This window comes from Leucoraja erinacea, chromosome 21 (genome assembly GCF_028641065.1).
Source record: "Leucoraja erinacea ecotype New England chromosome 21, Leri_hhj_1, whole genome shotgun sequence".
In the NCBI taxonomy this organism is placed as follows: domain Eukaryota; kingdom Metazoa; phylum Chordata; class Chondrichthyes; order Rajiformes; family Rajidae; genus Leucoraja; species Leucoraja erinaceus.
In genome coordinates, this window is record NC_073397.1 from 14,880,157 (window position 1) to 14,906,205 (window position 26,049).

Below are 26,049 nucleotides of genomic sequence, written 5' to 3' on the forward strand. Positions count from 1 at the left end.
GATTCACCACTCTCTAGCTAAAGAAATTCCTCCTCATCTCAATTTTAAATGTACATCCTTTTATTCTGAATCTGTGCCCTCTGGTCGTAGACTCTCCCACTTCTAAAGACATACAGGTTTGTCGGTTAATAGGCTTTGGTAAGAATTGTAAATTGTCCCTAGTGCGTGGGATAGTGTTAATGTGAGGGGTGATCGCTGGTCGGCGCAGACTCGGTGGGCCGAAGGGCCTGTTTCCGTGCTGTATCTCTAAACTACTCTGTCAAAGACACCGTATAAGTGCAGCAGCCAAATGGCTTCCTCCCATCCTCTTCAGTTTCCGCGTTGCAGGGGTGTCTTGGAACAGTTCAGGCACCTCTTTGTTTGTTTGATCCAGCTGCCTGCAGCTGCCCACAACCACATCCTGGGGCCCAGCTCGTGCGGCAGGTTGATGATGAAACCAAACTTGTGTTCTGTGTCTGTTGTCACTGTGGCTGTTCCTCTGTCAAGAATATTTGCCCCTCTTTCAACAAATGCATCCCCTCATGTCTTCCTTTGCCTTCTGTCTGTTGTCCGGTATTCACTGGCTAACGTCTGGTAAAGATAGCTGCAAAATGCTGGAATAACTCAGCAGGTCAGGGCAGCATCTCTGGAGAAAAGGAATAGGTGGCGTTTTGGGTCCGAACCCTTCTTCGGACTCTCGTTTCGAGTCAAGACCTTTCTTCTGGCACCATTTGTCGCATGGTGACGCAGTGGTAGAGTTGCTGTCTTACAGGGCCAGAGACCCGGGTTCGATCCTGACTACGGGTGCTGTCTGTGTGGAGTTTGTACGTTCTCCCCGTGAAGAGGGGGGGGGGGGGGGGGGGGCGAGAGAAAGAGAGGCGGGAGGTGTGAGAGATGATGGTTGAAATAAACAAACCCAGTGTTTTACAGTCAGACCAGATACTCAACAAAGTGATCCGAGGCATAGTTGTTGAAGTAGTTGAGTGACTGTTGCTGCCAACTGACCCAAGGGAAGAGCACATGCTCAACACACCTTGCATTGTGCAATACTTGTGAAATATTCCCCGTTTCCTCCTTTTGGTGAATAATCCACAGGGCTCTCTCTCTTCAGGCACAATCCTGAAAACTCGAAACCTAAATATGTGATCATGCTGCAACACGTGACAGTCCTGACCCAACCCCCCCCCCCCCCCCCCGCACTAGAACCACCGCTTTCACTTCATTCACCATGATCCATTTGACTTTGAGTCTACGCTTGGTCTGGCGCAGCGGTGGAGTTGCTGCCTTCTGACAGCGACGCGGGTTTCGATCCTGACTACGGGTGCTGTCTGTGTGGAGCTTGTACGTTCTCCCTGGAACTGCGTGGGTTTTCTCCAATTTCCTCCCACACTCCAAAGACGTACAGGTTTGTAGGTTAATTGGCTTCGGTAAAAATGATAAACTCCTTAGTGTATAGGTTAGTGTTGTTAGTGTAGGTTAGTACGGGGGGGGGGGGGGGTCATATGGTCAGAAGGAATAGTAAAATTAGGCCATTCAGCCCATCAAGTCTGCCTTTCAATCATTGCTGATCTATCTCTCCCTCCTAACCCCATTCTCCTGCCTTCTCCCCATAACCTCTGACACCTGTGGTGGGGTGTTCCTTGGTCAGCACGGGCTCGGTGGACCGAAGGGCCTATTTCCGTGCTATATCTCTAAAGTCACTGTACCGGAGGCCATATCGGGGAAAACCCTGCCAGACCCGCTGAGTTACTCCAGCATTTGTAGTTCCTTGTTTCTACTTTAAACATAAATACAATGTGACTTTGTAAAGTGGCTTCATCTATTAACAGCATTTCCCACGAGTTTTATCAGTGAAGATTGCGGCAAGGCTGGTGTTTTTTGACGGGTATCAGGATTTAACACTATGGTTATGGCAACGTCTCAGAGGCCGAGACTTCTGCAGAAAGTGACGCAACTCCCACACCCCTAAAACCTCAATAGTAGAATTATTTCAATAGTAGAAAAAATATACAATATGAAAACCAGGCAAAACTCTAAATACACAAAGTGCTGGAGTAACTCAGCGGCCCAGGCAGCATCTCTGGCGAACATGGATAGATGACATGTCGGGTCAGGACCCTACTTCATTCAGTAATCCATCCTGAGATGCTGCCTGACCCGCTGAGCTACTCCAGCACTTTTTTTTGTAAGCCAGCATCTGCGGTTCCTTGGTTCTACATTTCCAGTCGGGACCCTTCTTTAGACTTCTTCAAAACTCTCAATACTGCTCTGCAGGTCAATGCCCTCAGCGTAGGAAGGAACTGCAGATGCTGGTTTACACCGAAGATGGACACAAAAAGCTGGAGTAACTCAGCGGGTCAGGCAGCATCTCTGGATAAAAGGAATCGGTGATGCTTCGGGTCAAAACCCTTCTTCAGACCGAGATTCAGGGGAAAGGGAAACTCACTCCCCTCACTCCCACTCCCCTGACTCTCAGTCTCAAGAAGGGTCTCGAACCAATTTGCTCGTGTTGCACCCAGTAATGTCAGAGCCTCCAGTCAGCACCACTCCACTTGTTTGCCTGCCCGAGGCGATATCCCGCATCTTGTTTGACAGCTTTCCCCACTGGACAGCCTTTACTTTTGAACTTTAGATTGTTAGACTTTAGGGATACAGCGTGGAATCAGACCAACCCAATCCGTACCGACCAGTATTCATCCCGTACCCTAACGCAATCCTACACACTAAGGACAAGTTTACAACTCACCAAAGGGGCAGCACAGTGGAGCAGCGATAGAGTTGCTGCCTTACAGCGCCGGAGTCCTGGGTTCAATCCCGACTGCGGGTGCTGTCTGTACTAAGTTCCTACGTTCTCCCTGTGACCTGCGTGGGTTTTCTCCGGGATCTTTGGTTTCCTCCCACACTCCAAAGACTTATAGGTATGTAGGTTATTTGGCTTGGTATAATTGTAAATTGTCCGTAGTGTTAATATGCGGGGTGCGTTGGTCTGGCAGGACTCGGTGGGCCGAAGGGCCTGTTTCCGCACTGTCTCTCTAAACTAAGCCAAACACGCCAAGTAACCTACAAACCTGTATGTCTTTGGAATGTGGGAGGAAACGGGAGCACCCGGAGAAAACCCACGCGGTCACAGGGAGAACGTGCAAACTCCAAAGATAGACACAAAATGCTGGAGTAACTCCGCAGGTCAGGAAGCATCTCTGGGGGGTAAAAAGGGATAGGTGACATTTCGGGTTGAGACCCTTCATTAGACTCCACACAGACAGCACCTGTGGTCAGGATTGAACCTGGGTCTCTGGCGTTGTAAGGCAGCAACTCTACCGCTGCGCCACCGTGCCACCCCCTCAATGTACAACAGCGGAAAGACCCTACTCTGTAGTCCTTTCTGGCTTGTTGGTGGTCACAAGAACTGCCCGAATAGCTGGTTGTGCGATGTACTCGAGGTGACTCACACTAATGACAAGCTGGCGGTGGTTACAGATGTAGGGTTGCTCAAATGCCTCTGGCTCACTAATGGCCCCTGTAGAAGGGCGTCTACTTTTACTACTCTTTATGCGTAACAATGTGGTCACTCGATTTCTATCTGGTCTCTGAAAGCCACTCGGAAATGCCAAAAACAGATAGCCACCAAGAGTACGACCAATACGACAGTGAATCCCCATTTCTTTCATCTTTTTGTAAACGAAAGTATGTTATTTACAGGTACAAAAATCACAGTGAAAACACTGATGAGACGTCTCTCTAAAAATGGAATATACATAGTAGGGGAGTTGAGAACGAGAGGAGGTAGGTTTAAGGTAGGGGAGGGGGGATGGAACGGTTTAATAGGAACCTGAGGGGAAACCTTTCTTACACAAAGAGTGCAAGGTATGTAGTGCGAGCTGCCAGAGAAGATAGTTGAGGCAGGTACTAAAACAACATTTAGGGTAGGTTTAGAGGGACAGGTTCTGGGTGGTGCAATGGTAGATTTGCTGCCTTACACCGCGAAGACTCAGGTTTGACCCTGACTACAAGTGCTGTCGGTACGGAGCTTTTATCTTCTCTCTGTGACTGGGTGGGTTTTCTCCTGGTGCTCCGGTTTCCTCCTACACTCCAAGGCCATGCAGGTTTATAGGTTTCTGTACATTGTCCCTAATGTGGGATCGAGCTTGTGAACGGGTCGGCGCGGGCTCGGTGTCCTGAAGGGCCTGTTTCCGCTCCGTATCTTTAAAGCCAAAGAGTAACATCTAGGAGCAGCTTCTTCCCTGCAGCCATCAGGTTATTAACCACAACAGCCTCCAAATAAGCTCTGAACTGCTAATTCAAATTTCACTGCACCTTAATTAGCACATATAATTAGGACAATAAATTAACCTTGAACTACATAGGTTTGGGGGCATTTAAAAAATCTTTTTGCACTATTATTTGTTTGTTTTATCTCATTATTATATTGTTTACAGAGTACCTTTCTGTTGTAGTGCTGCAAATAGGAACGTCATTGCTCTGTTTGGTACACGTGACAATATAGCACCCTTGCCTCTCTCTCTCTCTCTCTACGTAAATCCTGGGGCTGTTGGGGATGGATATTAAATGGTGGCCACCTTATTCCATGGCCACATTTCCTGTGGACGAATGAAGGAAGAACAAACCCAGTGACGCTCTTGTGGCGGGCAAACTGGTGCCGATTCAGGAGGACATCTGGGGGGAACTCCCTTACATCCTCCCAACACAAAGAGCTTTTAAAACACGCTGGCCTCAGGAGATGCATGCTGCCGGATGTGTTGTTTACATCTGTCAGACCTCACTAAGGGCTCTGTGCACATTCTGGGGATGAGCTTGGTTAATTAGTTGGTGTGAAACACCCAAACCAAGATGGGTGCAATTCTCTGGAAGCCTCAAACTGCCTTGATGATCAAGGAAAGGCTTACTTCATCCCGAAAGGACGCAGAGTGCTGGAGTAACTCAGCGGGTCAGGCAGCATCTCTGGAGAATGTAGATAGTTGAAGTTCTCTGTCTTTATTTTACATTAGACTTTAGAGATACAGTGCAGAAACAGGCCCTGTGAACGCACAGTGAAATGATTTTCTCACCAGCAGACCAGTGTAGTATTGCCTTAATCAAGCACATCCCCGATTAGTAAATTGTACAGTGATAGTGCAGTTTAGTTCAGAGATACAGTGCAGAGACAGGCCCTTTCGCCCACAGAGTCCACGCTGATCAACCATCTCCGCACACCAGCCCTACCCTACACACTAGTGACAATTAACGGACAAACCTGTACCACTTTGGTGTGTGGGGGTAAACCGGAGCACCTGGAGAAAACCAACGCAGTCGCGGAGAGAATGTACAAACTCCGTGCAGACAGCACCCGTAGTCAGGATCGAAACGGGGCCTCTGGCACTGTAAGGCAGCAACTCTACCGCTGCGCCACCGTTCTTCTGGAAGGAGATAGATATTTTAAGAAGATGTTCAACAAGGGTTTGGCGAGCCTTTTGTTGCTATGCATGTTACTAACCTGTTTGTGTCCTCCCCTAACCTGTGCATGTTATGATGTTAGCTTTATCTGGTCTCACTGTTCACACACAGGAAACCATTGCTTAGCAATGATTAAGGTTTTGCAAACAACATTTCACCAGCTTAATTTGGAGAACAAGAATGTGGAGGGGCTGTTGTTGAGGGTCGCGATGATTATCTGGATATATGTGCATGGTGTTACCTCCAGCTTTTTAGTTTTAGTTTTAATATTACTGTGCATAAACTGTATTCACCTTTGCCCCAGATCCACCTCTGTTTGATTTCTACCCCTTACTAAAATCAGTCATGAAGAAAGTGTCCCGACCAGAAGCTATGCCTGTCCATGTTTTCCAGAGATGCTGCCTGACCTGCTGTGCTACTCCAGACCTTTAGTGTCTGTTTTGCGTAAATCACCATCTGCAGTTCCTTGTGTTTTATTTTAAACCCCTGTCCCACAGTACAAGTTCATTCCAAGAGTTCTCCCGAGTTTGCCCTGAATTGAACTCGGAGATTTACGGTAATGGCCACTCGTCGGTACTCGGGGCTCGTGGACATTTTTCATCATGTTGGAAAATCTTCGCGAGTCTTCCCGTGCTTACCTGCCATTAGCGAATATTCCCGAGTACCTGCCGTTAGCGCTAAGAGACGTCCCCGAGCTCCGACGTGCCCGCTATGTTCATTCTCCTTTCCTACCACGAGTTTGATTTTTTTAAACTCGGGAGAGCTCTTGGAATGAACTAGCACTGTGGGACAGGGCTATTACTCTAACCTGTCTTGATGTCACCTAGTTTCCCAGAGCTACAAATCTCAAAGGTTCCTTGAGGATGACATGGGGCACAGTGCTAGACCATTCAGCCCAGACATTCAGTGTTTCCGTGGCTTTATATGGAGGAGAGTGGTGTGGGCCTGGAACCAACGCACTGCCAAGGGTAGTGGTGGTGGATGCAGATACAATAGCGCTGCTTATCATGGAAGTGCAAGGGATAGAAGTATACGTATAATGTATGGGTAGATGAGATCAGTTTAACTTGACATCTTGTTTGGCACAAACAATGTGGGCCGAAGGGCCAGTTCCTGTGCTGCACTGTTTTAGTTTGGTTTAGAGATACAGCACAGACAAGGCCCTCCGGCACACCACCGATCCCAATACACTTGCACTATCCTACACACTAGGGACAATTTACAATTTTTATCAAAACCAAATTAACCGACAAATTACCTAGTCCCACCTGTCTGCGTTTGGCCCACATCCCTCTAAACCTTTCTTATCCATGAACCTGTCCAAATGTCTGTTAAATGTTGTTATAGCACCTGCCTCAATTATCTCCTTTGGGAGCTCATTCCTCCCATCCTTTGTGTAAAAAAAAAAGTTGACCCTCGGGTTCCTATTAAATCATTCCCTCCTCACCTTCAACCTATGGTTCTTGACTCTCCTGCTCTGGGTAAAAGACTCGATCTAGTCTTGGTGAACTTCCTATGCCGAGCACTTCTTAAATGTGGTGAGAGTGTCTCTCTCTATCAACCCCGTACGCCAGTGGGATCTGAGATCCCTTTATGCCTCTACCCCAGCTAGACTCGGCAACTAATAAGCGTGAGAACAAAGGAGGAATTACCCCTCCCATTCCCTCAACGTGACTGTTTTTGTACAAGGGGGTCATCCATGGTCTTAGTTTAGTTTTGAGATCCAGTGTGGAAACAGGACCTTCAGCCCACCGATTCCGCGCCAACCAGTGATCACCCGGTACGCTAATTCCATCCCTACACACGAGGGACAATTTTACCGAAGCCAATTACAAACCTGCATGGAATGTGGGGAGATGGTTGCTGTCTGTACGGAGTTTGCACGTTCTCCCTGTGACCATGTGGGTTTTCTCCGGGTGCTCTGGTTTCCGCCCACATTCCATAGGCGTGTAGGTTAATTGGCAGCTGTGAATTGTCCTTAGTGTGCCGGATAGAACTAGTGTGCAGGGTGATCGCTGGTCGGCATGGTCTCGATGGGCCGAAGGGTCCGTTTCCGCGCTGTATCTCCAAACTAAGCGAAACACTTGTGGTTGGATGCCCTTTGTTTTGGCCAAGTAGCTGACGGCCAGTGTTAATGATGTCTCCCAGCTCTGCTCACGCCCACTCCGACCCCAACTCCAGTGTAGGCTGACAGGAAGTAAGGCCACCGGCAGGAAGTAGCTGACGACAGCTGGCACCGTACCTGCTCTCATCTTGCATAGTGCTGACTTCCTTCGTGGTTCGAATGTTTGAGCTTTTGCATGCAGCGTTTCAGAAACATCTTGATGCGACCTGTTTGCGGCACCTTTTATGGCGCAGATGTGACCCCACTGCAAACAGCAGCGGTCTGAGCAGATGGATCGACTCCAATCAGTTCAATGGTACTTTATCATCATGTGTACCTAAGTACAGTGAAATCCACTCAATATCGTGAGAGGAACAGATCGGGTAAACGCACAGTCTCTTGCCCAGAGTAGGGGAAACAAGAACCAGCAGACATAGGTTGAAGATGAGGGGGGAAAGATTTAGTAGGAGCATGAGGGGTAATTTTTAATACAAAGGGTATGTGGGTGTATAGAACGACCTGCCGGAGGAGGTGGTTGAGGCAGGTACTGGCGTGACGTTTAAGGAGCAATTAGACAGGTACGTGAATGGGGCAGGTTTAGAGGGGTATGGACCAAACGCACGCAGGTGGGACTAAAGTAGATGGGGCATTTTGGCTGGTGTAGGCATGTTGGGCTGAAGGGCCTGTTTCCTCACTGTATGACTATGACTAAATTCAGTGACAATGTAGTTCAGCCACATTTCTGCGATACATTAGGCACAATGATACTTGTTTAACTTAGAGATACGGTGTGGAAGCATCTCCTTTGGCCCACCGAGTCCACGTCGACCAGCAATTTCCCCCCATACACTAGTTCTATCCTACAGACTCCATTGTGGGTGTAGGGGCAGACCAAGCTGTACTTAACTATGACATAACATTTTGGCTTTCTCCCTCGAAAACCCACAGTTTAATGACTTCCTGAATCACCCACAGAATGTCTTGAGTGAGAGTTTCTCTCAAGAGCTTCTTCCTCTTTGAGTCGTAGTGTCGTGCAGCACAGAAACGGGCCCTTCAGTTCAACTCGTCCATGCCGACCAGGTTTTATAACTGAGCTTGTGCCCAATTGCCTGCATTTACCCCATATTCATCTAAACCAGTGATTCCCAACCTGGGGCCATGGCAAATTTCAGGGGGGGGGCCACAGAAAAATTTTGGGATTTAGGGGGCCACAGGTTCAATGAAGGGGGCCACAGAGCTACCACCCTGTTGCCTCCTAAATTTCAGTTCTAATAAATTTAAATTTATGTAGTTGAAATATTTTTGATGTTTGTGGAATAGAATAAAAGAGAATATACGTGCAATTAATAGACACTGATACTTTTTTCCCCGCTAATAATATCAGGGGGGGCCACAGAAAAATTAAAAGATCCCAAGGGGGCCATGAGCTAAAAACCTTTCCTATCCAAAACTGTCTCTTAAACTCACCACTGATACAGATATGCGCCGTCTTCTGTGTGTAGAAATTGCCCCTAAGGTCATGCAACTACCCGGTGTGTTGGAGCGTAGCATTACTCTGTGATGGTTTGTATATATTGCGATTGGCATGCGCAATGCAAGAAGTATTGCGGCAAGTATTTAAAGGCGGCACAGTGACGCAGTGGTAGTGTTGCTGCCTTACAGCGCCAGAGTCTATGCTGACTACGGGTGCTGCCTGGGTTTTCCCTGGGTTTCTTCCCACACTCTAAAGACGTGCTGGTTTGCAGGTTAATTGGCTTCAGTAATTGCCCCCAAACGCCCGTTCCCCCTAGTTCTATGTTATTCCACTTTCACATTCACTCCCTGCACACGAGGGGCAATTTACAGAGGGGCAACTAAACTATAAACTCGCACAACTTTGGAGTGTGGGTTGAAACCGGAGCATCCGGAGACAACATAGGCGTTCACAGGGAGAACAAAGAAACTCTGTACAGACAGCACCCGTAGTCGGGATCGAACCAAGGTTTCTGGCGCTGTGAGTTAGCAACTCCTATCAGCTGCGCAACTGTGCCACCCAGAATATAAAATTGTTTATCTTTCTGTTCATCTGGAGGGACTGGCTTTAAACCATCTGCTGCTAAGTGTCCGAATGCAGGATGTGGCCTACAATCTAGGATCGTTGCAGAAGATCTTTTGATGCTATGCATTAGTGAGCCATCCTTTCAGATCTGGAGCCAGGCTTTGATTCTATTCCATCCCCATGGTACAGAACATTTCCCTGCTACAGCTGAAATGATACCTCCCTTTTCCTAAGTACATAAGTCAGAGAAGCCATCTATAGAATGGCCATATAGGCCATTCGGCCCACAGAGTCTACTCTGCCATCCAATCATGGCTGATCTATCTTCCCCTCTCAACCCCATTATCTTGCCTTCTCCCCATCAATTGGCACAATTGGTACTAATCAATAATCTGTCAATAATCTGTCAATTTCCACTAAACCCCCAATAACTTGGCCTTCTATGGCAATGAATTTCACTCGAGACTTACCACCCGCTAGCTAAATAAATTCCTCCTCATCTCCTTTCTAAAGGTACATCCTTTTTTAATCTCTGGTCCTAGACTAGTGGAGACATCCTCTCCACATCCACTCTATCCAGGCCTTTTCACTATTTGGTAGGTTTCAATGTGGTCCCCCTCAACCTCCCAAACCCCAGTGAGTACAGGCCCAGTGCCGTCAAACGCTCATTAGACGTCAATCCAATCCGCGCCGGGTTCATTCTGGTGAAATGAGTTTGTCAGATCTGAACTTCCCTTTGCTTAACTCTGTGCAAATTTGTCATTTTCAGTGAAAAAGCCAATGGTGAGAAGGAAATGGAAAATGTCACATCTGTACTGTTGGAAGTGCCCCCAAGTGTCTGATGTAAAGTTAGCTTTTGGGCAGCGTAGATGGAATTGTGCTCTTCCTGTTCAATGTGACGGCAGTGAGGATATTGTACCAAAATAATGACATTTTCCGTTCCCCGCCGTAAACGTCACGTATTATATAAGCACAGGAAGAGGAAGAGTACTTCAACTTTATATTTATAAAGGCAAGACAACTTCATTAGTTCCCCTGGTGAACTTGATGCGTTGAGTTACTGTGGGGTTAAGTCACACCTCTATTGGCTGAACGTCAATTTAAGGAAAAAAACACTTCGGGCGTGGTATGATTTTCTGAACAGATTAAAACCTGTCTTTGATTTCATCAGCGATATGTAGGTCATACATTGTTTGGGAAGCGACGCAAGAAATTATTTTTTTTATTGCAGATTTCTGCATTCCTTGAATACATTTCCTCATTGGAATAAGCGGACTCTCGCCCCACTTTAACAAGGCTTTTGAATAAAGTTGGCAAAATGCACGACGGCTAAACGGTGAATACTTGTGAAGGAACGAGGTGTCCAGGATGTTGGAATAGGGCTGGACCACCCAGCATGTTCCTGGGTAAAGCCGCACTTACGTGTGACTCTGTGAAGTCATTGAGTTGTGCGGCCCTTTGGCCCACTGAGTCCCCGTTGACTATCAAACACCATTCACCCTCATGTGCAGGAAGGAATTCAGATGCTGATTTACACCAAAGATAGACTCAAAATGCTTGAGTAACTCAGCGGGTCAGGCAGCATCTCTGGAGAAAAGGAATAGGTGACGTTTTGTGGCGACACATGTCTTCAGGCTGAGAGTCAAGGGAGAGGGAAACTAAAGGTATGAAAAAGTTCTGCACTTTTTCCGTAGTCGGGATCGAATCCGGGTCTCTGGCGCTGTGAGGCAGCAACGCGAGCGCCACTGTGCCAGCAATATGGGAGTCTTTCATTGCATGAATGCAGTTGTTTAGCAAGAATGTGTGTCTAAACCTCCTTACCCTGTTATCTCCACAAATGCTGCCTGACCCGTTTAGTTACTCGAGCATTAAAGGCGGGACTTGGCTGTGATATCTACATGTCCTCCCATCAACAGTTAAATAATATGTGCCTATTAAACTTTTTAGAAACGAGACGTTTGCCAACATGCGCCTCCTTCTTAAAACTACAGCAAAGTGGCGCAGCGGTAGAGTTGCTGCCTCACAGTGCCAGAGACCCGGGTTCAATCCTGACCACGGGTGCTGTCTGTTCAGGGTTTCCACGTCCTCCCTGTGACTGCGTGGGTTTTCTCTGGGTGCTCCGGTTTCCTCCCACATTCCAAAGACGTGCAAGTTTGTAGGTTAATTGGCCTTCCGCAAATTGACCCTCAGAGTGTAAGGCGTGGATGAGAAAGTGGGATAACACAGAAAGGCCGGTATGGACTCGGTGGGCCGATTGGCCTGTTTCCAAGCCATGCCTTTACACTAAACTACCATTATAATTTATTACAACAGGTAAGTGTAAAAATGAGGATGGTGCACCTTGAAACATCCTGGACCAGCATGATAAAGATGCAGGAGGTTATAGAGTCAAATCAGCTCCTACAGACCAACTTGTCCACGTCAACCAACATGCACCATCCACACTAGTCCCATCTGCCAACGTTTGGCCCATATTCCTCTAAACCTGTCCTATCCATGTACCTGTCTAAATGTTTTTTAAACATTGCCTCAACTACCTCCTTCGGCAGCCTGTTCCATACACCTATAACACTTTGTGTAGAAAACAATTGCCTCTCGGGTTTCTATTATATCTTTCACCCCTCACCTTAAACCTATGTCCTCTGGTTCTTGATTCCCCTACTCTGGGTAAAAGACTCTGTGCATTTACCTTATCTATTCCTCTCATGATCTTGGCCATCTCAATAAGATCACCCCACACTCAGGCTCCTGTGCTCCAAGGGATAAAGTCCTAGCCTGCTCAACCTCTCCCTGTTGCTCAGGCCCTCGAGGTCATAGGAGTCAAACATGCTGTCATAAGAACTCTGACCCTGACCGGTAGGGTCGCCAACTTTCTCATTCCCAAATAAGGGACAAATTCCCAACGTCAATTTGTTGACCGACTCGGCTGTGGCGGGGTGAATGATGAGTTGGTCCGGGCGCTGGACTGCACACAAAGCCCAGCCGGCGGGGCAGCTGAGGAGTTTTGGCCCGACGCCAGACTTTGCGCGCGATGTCGCGCGGCCCCGGCCAAACCTCCTCAGCTGGCCCGCCGGCTGGGCTTTGTGTTCTGCTGGAAAGTCCGTCTCCCCATCCCAACTCATGAACCGGTGATCGGCCATGAGAAGGAGGGGTGGTGGTGTCGGCGGTAAGCGAAGGTCTGAAGGTCGGGCAGCGAGCCTGGTTGTCGACCGACGGGGCCACGGGCGAGGCGTTGCTGCTGCACTCCATCAGCTGCACTACATCGGGACGGGTGAGGCGGGGCTGGGCAGTCCCCTCAGGACAAGGGCAGTCCCGTATTGGAAAAACCAAATTAGCCCAATATATAGGATGTCCCGGCTAATACGGGACAGTTGGCAACCCGACTGACTGGTGACTTTGTGGTTAATGCATCTTTGCTAATTTGAGGTTGATGCATATTTGCTAATTTGTGGAAACCACAGCACCGTTACTGCATCTGTGGTATTCACAGTAGTTCAGAAATGTGCTGTCTGATCATGGGACATTAATAGCATTTACAAACATGCTAAATGTTTAAACACAAATTTAAACCTTCAAAATTCACTTTCATTTCAAGAACTTGAATTAGTTTAATTAAACACACAAAATCCTAACACATTGTTCGAAGTATTAAGAAGACTCATGTACTTAAAACCAGCGGGGTGGGTGTGAAATGAAGGAGCGATCTCTCTCTGGCCTGTCTCTGCTGTACCGACAGAGGCAATGGAGATCTAGCAGAGGTACGGAAGGACACATGTCCGAGCTCGTTGTTTTGTTGCAGCGTTTTCTCTGGACAACCGGAGGTTGAGGGGAGACCCGATAAAAGTATTAAAAAAATTACGAGAGACAATTTAGAAGTTAGAAGAAAAAGGCATTTACTTTGATTAGAATTGTTTAGGGTCGTAGAGTTGTATAGCACGGAAGTAGGCCCTTCGGCCCAACTTGCCCATGCCGGCCAAGATGCCACATCTATGTTAGTCCCACCTGCCTGTTTTCAGGCCACATTCCTCTCTAAACCTTTCCCCATACATCTACCTGTCCAAATGTCTGTAAAATGTTATTATAGTACCTGCCTCAATTGCCTCCTCTGGCAGCTCGTTCCATATGCCCACCACCCTTTGTGTGATAAAGCTGCTCCTCACATTCCCATTCATTCTTTCCCCTCTCTACTTAAAACCTATGTCCTCTGATTCTTGATTTCCCTACTCTGGGTAAAAGACTCTGTGCATTCACCCTCTTTATTTCCCCCATGCTTTTATACACATTTATGTCCTGTATCCTTCATACAACATGACTGATTACACAAAGTTCTTCGAAAAGAGGCCAGCGATTCTAAACTAAAACCTGACACCAAAGTTGGTGTTGTTGTACATAGTGAAGATGGTTGTCAAAAATTGCAGCTGTTGGGCAGATGGGCTGAGGAATGGTTGATGGAGATATAATACAGAAATGTGAGGTGTTTCATTTTGGGAAGTCTAACTTGGGTAGGACTTACACAGTGGCTCGGGGGGTGGGTGTTGTAGATCTAGGAGTGCAGGTACAGAGACGACACAGGTGTATAGGGTGATCATGAAGGCTTTTGGTGCATCAGTCAGACTATTGAGTATCGAAGTTGGGAGGTCATATTACAGTTGTACAAGACATTATTGAGGCTGCATTTAGACTATCGGGTTCCGTTTTGGTCAGCCTGTTATTAGAAAGATTTTGTTAAGCTGGAAAGGTGCAGAAAAGATTTACAAGAATGTTGCCAGGACTCGAGGGCCTGAATTATAAGGTGAAGTTGAGCAGGCTGGGATATTATTCCTTGGAGTGCAGGAGGATGAGGGGCGAACTTATAGAGGTGTATAAGATCAGGTGAGAAATGGATAGGGTAAATGCACAGAGTCTAATACCCAGAGTAGGGGAACCAGGAACCAGAGGATATAGGTTTAAAGTGAGGGTGAGGTAAGGAAAGATTTAATAGGAACCTGAGGGGCGATTATTTTTTTTTAACACAAAGAGTGGTGGGTGTATGGAATGAGCTGCCAAAGAAGTTAGTTAGTTTAGACGGGTACATGGATGGGATAGGTTTAGATGGATATGTGTGAGACACAGGCTGGTGGGACTGGTGTAGATGGGGCATGTTGGTTGGCATGGGTAAGTTGGGCCGAAGGGCCTGTTTCCACACTGTAGGGCTGTGAATCTGAAGAAGGGTCTCGACCCAAAACATCGCCTACTCCTTTTCTCCATAGATGCTGCCTCACCCGCTGAGTTTTTCCAGCATTTTTTGTCTACTTTTGATTTGTCCAGCATCTGCAGTTCCTTCTGAAATATGAATCTCTCCAAGTACATTCACCTCTGTGCAATGGTGTCACTGCAGATCTGAGCGTGCACACATGACTGGACCTGTAGACAATGAAAGCAAGTGAAATGTGGCAATCTCTCCATTGCTGTCTCAATTATCAAAGGCAGCTGGGGGCAGGTTTTGGCTGTTTTGTTTTCACCGTGGAGGTTAATAAACCTGCTGGGGTGCAATGTCCTTAAAGGTTGAGACTTGCAGTTACTTGTCAAGTGGTGTTGTATTTCTAAATCAAACTCTTGCAGCAAATTCTAAAGTATCCACAACAGAGAATAATCTAACTCCTCCATGTTCTCCAAAGGTGCTGCCGGACCTGCTGAGTTACTCCAGTACTTTGTGTTCTATTGTGCATTAACCAGCATCTGCAGTTCCCTGTTTCTACATTTTGTCTCCCCCCACCATAAAAAAAGTATTCTTACTTTTGAAATAGTTCCCCTCCCCTTCTTCCTGCGCTCCGACAGGAGCCCTGTGAGACCCTCATCTCACTGCTCCCCCGCAGTGGCACACGTTGTCCTGCCTCTCTCCTTCACCAGCTTTCTTTTCCCTCCCCCCCCTCCTCCGTTTAGATAGTACCCTGTCTTTTGATTCCTCTCACCGAAGTGCCTCGCTTAAAGTTGATCTTAGATGTCTGAAGATTGAGCTATTGCACAGAACGTAAGCTATTTAGTCAGATAATGGCTTTCTGTATTTAAATCAGTGCGGCACAATGACACCGCTGATGGTGCCTCTGCCTCACAGCACCAGAGAAGCTGACCTCGGCTGCTGGCTGTGTGGAGTTTGCACGTTCTTCCTGTGACTGCGTGGGTTTCCTCTGGGTGCTCCGGTTTCCTCCCACATCCCAAAGATGTGTGGGTTTGTAGGTTAGTTGGCCTCTAAATTACCCCGTGTGTAGGGGGTGAATAAGAAAAGTTGGATAACCTCGAACATGTCTGACATGGACTCTGTGGACCAAAGTGTCTGTTTCCATGCTGTATCTCTAAACTAAAACTAAATCCTCATCTACTCACATTGATTCTGTCATACTTTAGTTTAGTTTATAGTGTAAAAAAAGGCCTGTCGGCCCATCGAGTCCATGCCGACCAACGATCATCCAAACACTAGTTCTATCCTACACACAAGGGACAATTTACAGAAGCTAATTAACCTACAAACCTGTACATCTTTGGAATCTGGGAGGAAACCAGAGCACCCGGATAAAACCCTTGTGGTTACAGGGAGAACGTACGTACAAACTCCATATAGACCCCGACAGTCAGAATCGAACCAGGGTCTCTGCCACTGTAAGGCAGCAACTCTACTGCTGCACCACTGTGCCGCCCTTAATCTAATGGAACATGCAAACTTTCTATTTCTAGATACATTTCTACACCTAAATGTGATATTGCCCAGTCAGACAATTTTGTCCAAGTTCTTGAATCAATCTGAAAAAGAGTACCGACCTACAAAGTCATCTGTCCATTCCCTGGCCAGATGTGTGGCACGGTGGTGCAGCGGTAGAGTTGCTGCCTTACAGCGCCAGAGACCCGGGTTCAATCCTGATTATGGATGCTGTCTGTATGGAGTTTGTTAGTTGTCCCTGTGACCACGTGGGGTTCTCCGGATTCTCCGGATTTCTCCCACACTCGAAAGACATGTAGGTTTGTCAGTTAATTTCGTTTTGGTAAAATTGTCTTAAGTGTGTAGGATAGATCTAGTGTACGGGGGTTAATGGTCGGCAGGGACTCGGTGGGCCAAAAGGCCTGTTTCTGCACTTTATCACTAAACTAAATTAAACTAAAGATGCCGCCTAACCTGTTGCGTTCCTCCACCATTTTATGATTTGCTCAAGTTCTTGAATCCTTGGGAGCGAATTATTCACAGTGGTGTAGTCATGGCAAAAATGAAGTTGTGGTCAACTAACCCCTGAACGGCAAGAAGCTATCAGACATTAGGATAGTGTTTGTCTTGGCCTGAATGTTGTAGGTTAGTCTGTTCCCTTGTGCCCGCTGTTGTTGATGGATAGATGCTGAGGGTTTAGTTTAGTTTAGCGATCCAGCGTGGAAGCGGGCCCTTCGGCCCACCGAGTCTACGCCGACCAGCGATACCTGCGCACTAATGCTATCCTACACACACTAGGGACAATGGGACAACTCACCGAAGACAATTAACCTACAAACCTGTTCGTCTTTGGAGTGTGGGAGGAAACTGGAGCACCCGGAGAAAACCCACGCAGGTCACGGGGAGAACATAAAAACTCCGTACAGACGGCACCCGTAGTCAGAATCGAACCCAGGTCACGGGCGCTGTAAGGCAGCAACTCTACCGCTGCGCCACCGTGCTGTGGCTTGCAGGGGGGTGGGTGTCTTGGGAGTTTTGGCATATTAATGTCCAGTATCAGCCGTTTGCAACTGAATTGGAAAGAAGTTGCAAAAGGAATAAATAATGTGATATACTGCTAAATGCTGCTTGCCAACTTGCATCATGCTTACTGATCCTGCACAAGGCTTGGTGTGTACGAGGGTGTATTGGGACATTTAGGTAAATAAATTCTGCATAGTTTACCCTTGGTGTTAATGTGTCTTGCTGTCGTTCAACATTGGTTGCCTTTGTGTTTCCAAGCTGATCCTAAAATTAATTAAAACCCTCTGGAGGAATAAAATGTAGTTTAAATCCAGATTCACCACCTGAATGGAGAAATAGGCAGACCTTGGTGATTTAATTTAAAGATGCAGCGTGGAAACAGGCCCTTTGGCCCACTATGTCCATGCCTTCCACAGATCACTCATTCATACTAGTTCCATGTGTTATCCCACCTTCCTCATCCACTTCCTACACATTAGGGGACAATTTTACAGAGGACCATTAACCTACAAACCTGCACGTCTATGGGATGTGGGAGGAAACCGGAGCACCCAGAGAAAACCCACGGGGTCACAGAGAGAGCGTGCAAACTCCACACAGACAAAACCCGAGGTCAGGATCGAACCCTGGCGCTGGTCTCTGGCGCTGTGAGACATCAGCTCTACCAGCTGTGACACTGTGCCGTACAAATTATATTTCAAGTGAGTGGGACGGCACGGTGACGCAACGGTTGAGTTGCTTCCTTACAGCGCTAGAGGCTCGAGTTCGATCCTGACTATGGGTGCTGTCTGTACGGAGTTTGTACGTTCGCCCTGCGATCACGTGGGTTTTCCCTGGGTGCTCCCGTTTCCTCCCAATCTCCAAAGATGTACAGGTTTGTAGGTTAATTGGCCTCGGTAAAATGGTAAATCACCCTAGTGTTGGTGTATGATAGTGTTACTATATGGGGATCGCTGGTCGGCATGGACTCGGCGGGCCGAAGTTCCTGTTTCCGCACTATATCTAAATGAAACTAAAAATAAAACTAAAATAATATTCCAAGAACCCAGTGAATTCATAAAGCCAATTGTCACCGAGTTTAGAGGTTGTGGGCTCATGTCTCAACTGTGATCACAGGATCATCAGACTGATTCCTAGGGTTGGAGGCCATAAGCAGAGTAGACCTCTCTTGTCACGATTTTAGCCGAGTAGTAGACGATCTTATTGAAATAGTCCAATTCTTACCAGGGTCAATGGTTCTGGGCAGGTGTGTCTAGAACCCAGGATCAGTCTCAAAGTAGGGGATTGGGACTAAGGTGAAAAGGAGCTGCACAGTGGTGCAGCGGTCGAGCTTCAGCCTTCCAGCTATCTTCTATGAGAGTGTTGGATGTGGTGGCCTTGAAATGAGATAGAGGCATACAGTGTGCAGAACAACTTTCCCACGCCGACCAACATGTCCCATCTACACTAGTCCCACCTGCCTGCTTTTGCCCATACCCCCTAAATCCATCCTATCCATGTACCTGTCTAAATATTTCTTAAATGTCACAAAAGTATTGGCTACCTTTCAAATGACATTTCGACTATAATTCTTGAAATGAGAGAAGAGTTCCCATCTCATAAAGATCTCCCAGTTTTTTAATTCCTAATCTTTCCCAGTGTGTGAATGTCTTGTCTAAGTTAGACGGCTTGAACAAGGGGTTGTTGGCAATTGGTGAGAGATGAGATAAATTTCTCAGTTTAAGGGTTGACTTCACTTATTTCCAGATTCGTAGGGTACTATGGGGGCGTATCTGTTAGTAAAACTTTAACCTTTGGGAATACAAACCAGGGATGTGCAGAAATAGAAAGACATATCCAGGTCTCCCTGAAGTGAAACATCTTTTTTCTCCTCCAGTTGATATTCGGGAAATCAAGGAGATTCGCGCAGGAAGGAATTCCCGGGATTTCGAGCGGTACCAAGATGATGCATCCAGACCTGATTTATCCCGGCCTGATACTTCCCACTGTTTTGTTATCCTGTACGGGACGGAATTCCGGTTGAAAACTCTCAGTCTGGCAGGTGAGCCTTTGATTCCATGAGTTCTTTTCCAGATCCGATCAGGTCAGATTTGTTTTTTGTCATGTACTCCAGGAGACCTGGGTTCTCACAGCGCCAGAGACCTGGGTTTGATCCTGACTACGGTCACTGTCTGTACAAAGTTTGTAGGTACACCCTGTGACCTGATTTCCCCCGGGTGCTCCGGATTCCTCCCACATCCCAAAGCCGTACAAATTTAGGTCATAAGGTCATGTGGTTGGAGCAGAATTAGGCCATTCAGCCCATCAAGTCTGCCCCGCCATTCATTTGTGGCTGGTCTATCTCTCCCTCCTGACACCATTCACCTGCCTTCTCCCCATAACTGACACCCGTACTAATCAAAAGTTTGTATTTTAATTGTCCTCTGCAAATTGTTCCTAGTCTATAGGATGGGAACTAATGTGCAGGTGATTGTTGGTCGGCACGGACTAGGTGGGCCGAGGGCCTATTTCCACGCTGCATCTCTAAACTAAAATTAAGCAATAATTTAACAGAAAATAAATGGCACCTTTAACAAAATAATTCTGCTGCAAAATCCCTACACTGCCAAAACCTGGCTTCATATTTTCTTTAATAAAACGATAAAAAAACAATTCACACTGCATTAGATTAAGTGCAAGATGCCGCAAAGGGTAATGCTGTTGCAATAAGTCCGTTTGTCCGGTGCTGACTTACATCGGCTGACTGTTTGACACTTGCACCAAGGCTAATTTTTGCGGATGGCTTTGCCTGACCTTTCATGATTTTCTCTTGTTCACTCTTCCACAGCTACTTCAGAAGAGGAGATGAGCATGTGGATAACCGGTCTGAACTGGCTCTTGACGGACACTGTGAAATCGCCAACACCGCTTCAGATAGAAAGGTAACTGAAGAAGAGCAGGAACAAGGAACTGCAGCTGCTGGTTTACCGAGGAAAGGCGCAAAGTGTGTAGAGTGGACGTGGAGTGGATGTTTTCACTAGTGGGAGAGTCTAGGACCAGAGGATGACAAAAATGCTGGAGAAACTCAGCGGGTGCAGCAGCACCCGCTGAGTTTCTCCAGCATTTTTGTCTACCTTCGATTTTCCAGCATCTGCAGTTCCTTCTTAAACACTAGGACCAGAGGACACAGCCTCAGAATAAAAAGATGTACCTTTAGAAAGTAGATGAGGAGGAATTTCTTTAATCAGAGGGTGGTGAAATTGTGGAGTTCATTGCCACAGACTGCCGTTGACGCCAAGTCATTGGATATATTTAATGCGGAGATGAACCGATTCTTGATTAGTATGGGTGTCTGGGGTTATGGGAAGATGTTAAGGCAGGAGAATGGGGTTGAGAGGGAAAGATAGATCAGCTATGATTGACTGGTGGAGTAGACTTGATGGTTTAATTCTGCTCCTATAACTTATGAAGTGACTCAGTGGGTCAGACACCTACTGGACAGCATCCATGGAGAACATGGATAGGTGATGTTTCGGGTCGAGATCCAAAATGTTGCCTATCAATTTTCCCCAGAGATGCTGCCTGACGTTATTCCAGCAGTTTTATGTCCCTATGTGTATGAACCAGCATTTGCAGTTCTCTGTTTTTAAATCTGATCAGATTGGGATCAGAACAGCTCAACCTTCCTGGTTTGGTTGTTAATATTGACAACTTGCTGAGTGTTTCCAACATTTTCTATTTTTATTCCATCTATAATTTTAATATCCTTTCCCTAAACAAATAAATCAATTATTTGCCATTTACAATTGAACTGGATAACAAAAGTCATCAGAAAATAACCCGAAAAGAAGAGCTTGCCATTTTTTTATTACCCTCCCGCAAGATTTAAAGTCGATGGAGCCACAAGATACCGCAAATGCTGGAATCCAGAACAAAAGTAAAACAAACTGCAGGAGTAACTCCGCAGATCAGGCAGCGTCTGTGGAGGGAGAGGGATGGGTGACATCTCGGAGCAAGACGCTGAATCAGGACTGAGAGTGTGGAGGGAAGTCAGCCAGTATAGGTATTATGGGGAGAAGGCAGGAGAATGGAGTTAGGAGGGAGAGATAGATCAGCCATGATTGAATGGTGGAGTAGACTTGATGGGCCGAATGGCTTAATTCTGCTCCTTTCACATGATCTTACGACCTATAATGGGGTGAGGGGAAGGGCTGAGAGAGTGACTGGTAAGTGATAGTGGAACTAAGGGGGGAGAGAGATTATGGGCAGGTGGACTTGCGTGGTGGGGGGGGTTGAGAGACTAAATGAATGAATTATACTTTGTTATGTGGTTGGTGAGTTTTAGGTAGAGACAGATATAGAGAGAAATTAAAGAGGGCATGTTTAGCTTAGTTTAGAGATACAGCGTGAAAACTGGCCCTTCAGCCCATCGAGTCCTCGCTGTCCAGCGATTATCCCGTACACTAGCACTATTTTACACACTCGAGACAACTTACAATTTTTACTGGTCAATTACCCTACAAACCTGTACATCTTTGGAGTGTGGGAGGAAGCCAGAGCACCTGGAGAAAACCCACAAGGTCATGGGGAGAACATACATCTCCGTAGAGACAGCACCTGTAGTCAGGATCGGACCCGGGTCACTGGCGCTACGAGGCAGCAGCTCTACCGCTGTATAACTCTGTGTCTCTCTGAGTGTATGTTACCTGAAACCAGAATATTCAGTGTTTGTGCCGTTGGAGTGTAGACTATGCAGGCAGAATATGGGGTCAATTTTAGCAGTCTTGTCTAACATCAGCCTCCTCAGCACAGGTGAATGTTCAAAGTTGAACCTTTAGTTGTGCATCAGGGGAAACAGTTGCATCTTACTGTATCCTTTGAATTTTAAGCACCCAGGCAAGAGTAATCCCTCACTCTATTTTAGACTTTAGAGATACAGCGCAGAAACAGGCCCTTCGGCCCACCGAGTCTGTGCTGACCAGCAATCTCTGTACGCTACAGCTGTCCTACACACTAGGGACAATTTACAATTTTTACCCAAACCAATTAACCTACAAACCTGTATATCCTTGGAGTGTGGGAGGAAACCGAAGCAGCCAGAGAAAACCCACGTGGTCACAGGAACAACACGCAATCACTGTGCAGACAGCACCCGTAGTCAGGATCGAACCTGGATTCTGGCGCTGTTAGGCACCGCTGCGCCTCCCTATTGCCCTTGAGGAAATACATAGCTAACCTTCTGAACCAGATTTGTAGGGATTTCTTTGTGCAGAAACCGTATGTACAAGACATTGCACATTTACAGAGCACCAATCAGCGGCTATCGATTCCCAAGTTTATTTCTTCTGGCGCTTGGCGTCTTTCAAGTATCGGATTAATTAACAGTGAAGCTGCAGGGAGTCCAATGTACGAGCAGCAGGAGATGTGCATGTGTGGTGAGGTGTACATAGCAGGACTCTGTAATGCCTCGTAAGGTTGTGTTCACATTCCAGGGGGATGTGTAAAAGCTTTTACAAAGTATCGCTTTGTGCGCATTAACAGGTCAGATCGATATTAATAGCATAAGAAGTCAAGCAAGAAGAATCAATGATTCAATGCAATAATACTTTATTGTACCGAGGTCCAGGGAAATGCTTTGTTTTGCATACAACCAAATCATACCGCAGACCTCACCTAGGCAGTAACATGTGCGATAAAGAACTGCAAATGCTGGTTTAAATCGAAGGTAGGCACAAAATACTGGAGTAACTCAGCGGGTGAGGCAGCATCTCTGGAGAGAAGGAATGGGCGATGTTCTAGGCAGTACACAAGTGTCGCAGACACAGTTACAAAAAATCACCATTCAGGAGAGGGCTGGAGAGAGGGGAGAGGAGGAGAGGGAACACATATTACAGGAATAAAATGGAGCAGTTGGGAGGGGAAGAGAGTAAACAAATAAAGGAGTGTATAGGCTTAGAAATGCAGAGCTGTTTGAGGACGTACCCAGTAATTCAGGCCGTGCTAATAAAGAGAGAAAAACTGAACTACTACTAACATCATGACTTTCTCAATAACTAATCTAGAGAGATTAGATTAATTTGGCAACTGTTCGGCCTGTTTCCACGCTGTATGTAAACTAATTTAAACTACTCAGTTCTGATACAAAAAGGCGTGTGCCAGTTCCTGGAAGTTGTGGAATTTGATAATGATTGTGGGAGGCTGCAATGTGGCCAGGTGGATTTTGGGGGCACTGTTCCTCAGCTTTGGGGTGGGCCATGTTGTGACAGTGCAGAAGGCCGCAGACAGATATGTTAGAGTGTGAGTGGGGTGTACTGTGAAGTGGCGGGGGACAGGAAGTTACACCTGCAGACTGAATGCAGGCGCTCAGCAAACCTGCCACCCGATATATGTTTGGTTTCACCAACACAGTTTGCTGCATCTGGTCCCACAATGTGGCCTGGTCTACGTGGAGAACTACTGCCTGATCTGCTCACTGGTTGCAGCATTTTCTGTTTGCATTTATTAATTTATCATTTTGTAATTCCAATCTGCTGTGTGGAAATACAACCTGCTTCGACAGATGATAGCATTTCGGCCCGACTTGCCCATGCTGACCAAGATACATTAGTCCCACCTGCCAGCATTTGGCCCATATCACTTGAAATCTGTCCTATCCATGTATCTGTCTAAATGTTTCTTAAACGTTGCGATAATACCTGCCTCGTCTACCTACTCTGGCAGCTTGTTCCTTTTACCCACCATCCTCTGTGTGGTAATAATATCAAATCTTTCCTCCCTCATCTTAAACCTAGGTCCACTGGTCCATGATTCCTCTACTCTAGGTAAAAGATTTAATTCCTCAGTCTGAAGAAGGGTCCCAACCCAAAACATCACCTATCCTTTTTCTCCAGAGATGCTGCCTGACCTGCAGAGTTAATCCAGTACTTTGTGTCAGTTCCGTTCATGGCTTTATACACCTCTATAAAATCACCCGTCTTCCTCCTGCGCTCCAGGGAGTAAAGTCCTAGCCTGCCCAACCTCTCCCTACAGCTCAGGTCCTCAAGTCCTGGCTCGTAAATCTTCTCTGCACTCTTTCCAGCTTAGAAGTTATTGGAATAAAAAAAGAACTGCAGATGCTGGTTTATACAGACATAAAATGCTGGAGTAACTCAGCGGGTCAGGCAGCATCATCTCTGGAGAAAATGGATAGGTGGCGTTTTGGGTCGGGACCCTTCTTCATTCGGAAGCCATTTTGTTCTGCCATTTTCTCCAGAGATGCTGCCTGACCCGCTGAGTTACACCAGCATGTTGTGTCTTATCTTTAGAAGTTCTTGGGGTCCTGTTTCTATAATGGGACACAATTCACAATCGATAAAATGGCAGATGCCTGCACTTATCAACTTATTAACATTCAGGTTTGAGTAAGATTTGTTACTGAATGCTGAGGGTGTGTTGTTGATTGAACTCTCCTTTTTATTGCAGGTGGCTGAGGAAACAGTTCTACAACATGGATCGCAATCGAGAAGATCGGTAATGCCAACCATGGTTCATTCTCGATGGTGTATTGAGAGTTGGGATTGCAGGATGGTGGGCGAGTGTGGTGCCTGCTCTTGCTAATTCCCCTCTGACAACCCCCTACCTCCAGCTGAAAGGCTCGTAGACCAGCTTGCATAGTTCTGGATAAATATTTCAATTGTGTTGCTGCATTTTGAGATGACCAGTCATGAAAAACCATGTATATATCTCAGCCTTTGCTCTCCCACCGTGAGGTTCACTAAAGGTCAAACCCAGACACATGTTAGAAAAGACATACACAATCTTTGTTTTCATAAGTTCATAGGTCATAGGAGCAGATGTAGGCCATTCGGCCCATCGACCTACTACACTCCACATGACTGATCAACCTTTACCTCTCAACCCCATTCTCCTGTCTGGCAATTAATTCCACAGATTCACCACCCTTGATTAATTGTACTATTCCAGTACCTGCTGACTAGATAGCACGCAACAGGAAAGTCTTTACTGTACCTCTACAATAAAGTGACAATAAAGTAAACTAAACTGAACCAAACCAAGTCATTTGTCAGCATCTGGCAGATCCTCAAACCAGCTTCCCCCACATTACAAACAAAGGGCAGTGTACTGGAGGACCTCAGCAGGCCCATAGGAAGGAAATGGACAGAAAACATTTTGGATCGGGACCTTTCTTCAGCCGCTGGTGTTCTGTTCAAGATCCCAGCATCTGCAGTCTCTTTCCAACATACAATCCACCCTTTATGCCACTGCTGACTGATCAGCGACCTGGGTTCATGGCTGCCCAAGTGTGGAGACTGGATGCTCTCTGCACGTGGATTACAATAGGGTGCTCGGTGGGCTGAGATGTGGCGTCAGCAACTCTTAAGGGGTTGACCGGGTGCTCTGGCTTGGGTGACAGGTGATGAATTCCTGCAGGTGACCTGACCCATGATGATCCCACATAAATGATGTCTGCTTCATGCACCATGCCACACTGCTGCAAGGACTCGAAGGGTAATCGGATGCTTTATTTTTCCTAGGGTCACAGTGAAGGACCTGAAGAACATGCTGTCCCAAGTCAACTACCGAGTGCCCAACATGAAATTTCTGCGGGAAAAAATCACGGTAATATTTCATTAATTCAGCATATTCAGCGTGGCAAAATCTTTCGTTTATTTCAAAGATGCAGCATGGAAAAACAGGCCCTTCGGCACACTGAGTCCATGTGACCATCGATCACCTGCTCACACTAGTTCTATCCTTTCACCCTTTCTCATCCACTCCCTACACACTAGGGGCAATTTACAA

The 26,049-nt window shown here is 46.6% G+C and overlaps 1 protein-coding gene across 1 annotated transcript in view; it reads left to right on the top strand.

Moving 5' to 3' along the window:
• plcg1 (phospholipase C, gamma 1) overlaps window positions 1-26,049 on the top strand; it is a 93,619-nt gene that overhangs the window by 14,552 nt on the left and 53,018 nt on the right. Inside the window, exons 2-5 of the mRNA XM_055652176.1 lie at window positions 19,145-19,309; window positions 20,096-20,189; window positions 24,709-24,756; window positions 25,782-25,866. Coding sequence (XP_055508151.1) covers window positions 19,145-19,309; window positions 20,096-20,189; window positions 24,709-24,756; window positions 25,782-25,866 — 392 coding nt within the window. The remainder of the gene's footprint in view (window positions 1-19,144; window positions 19,310-20,095; window positions 20,190-24,708; window positions 24,757-25,781; window positions 25,867-26,049) is intronic.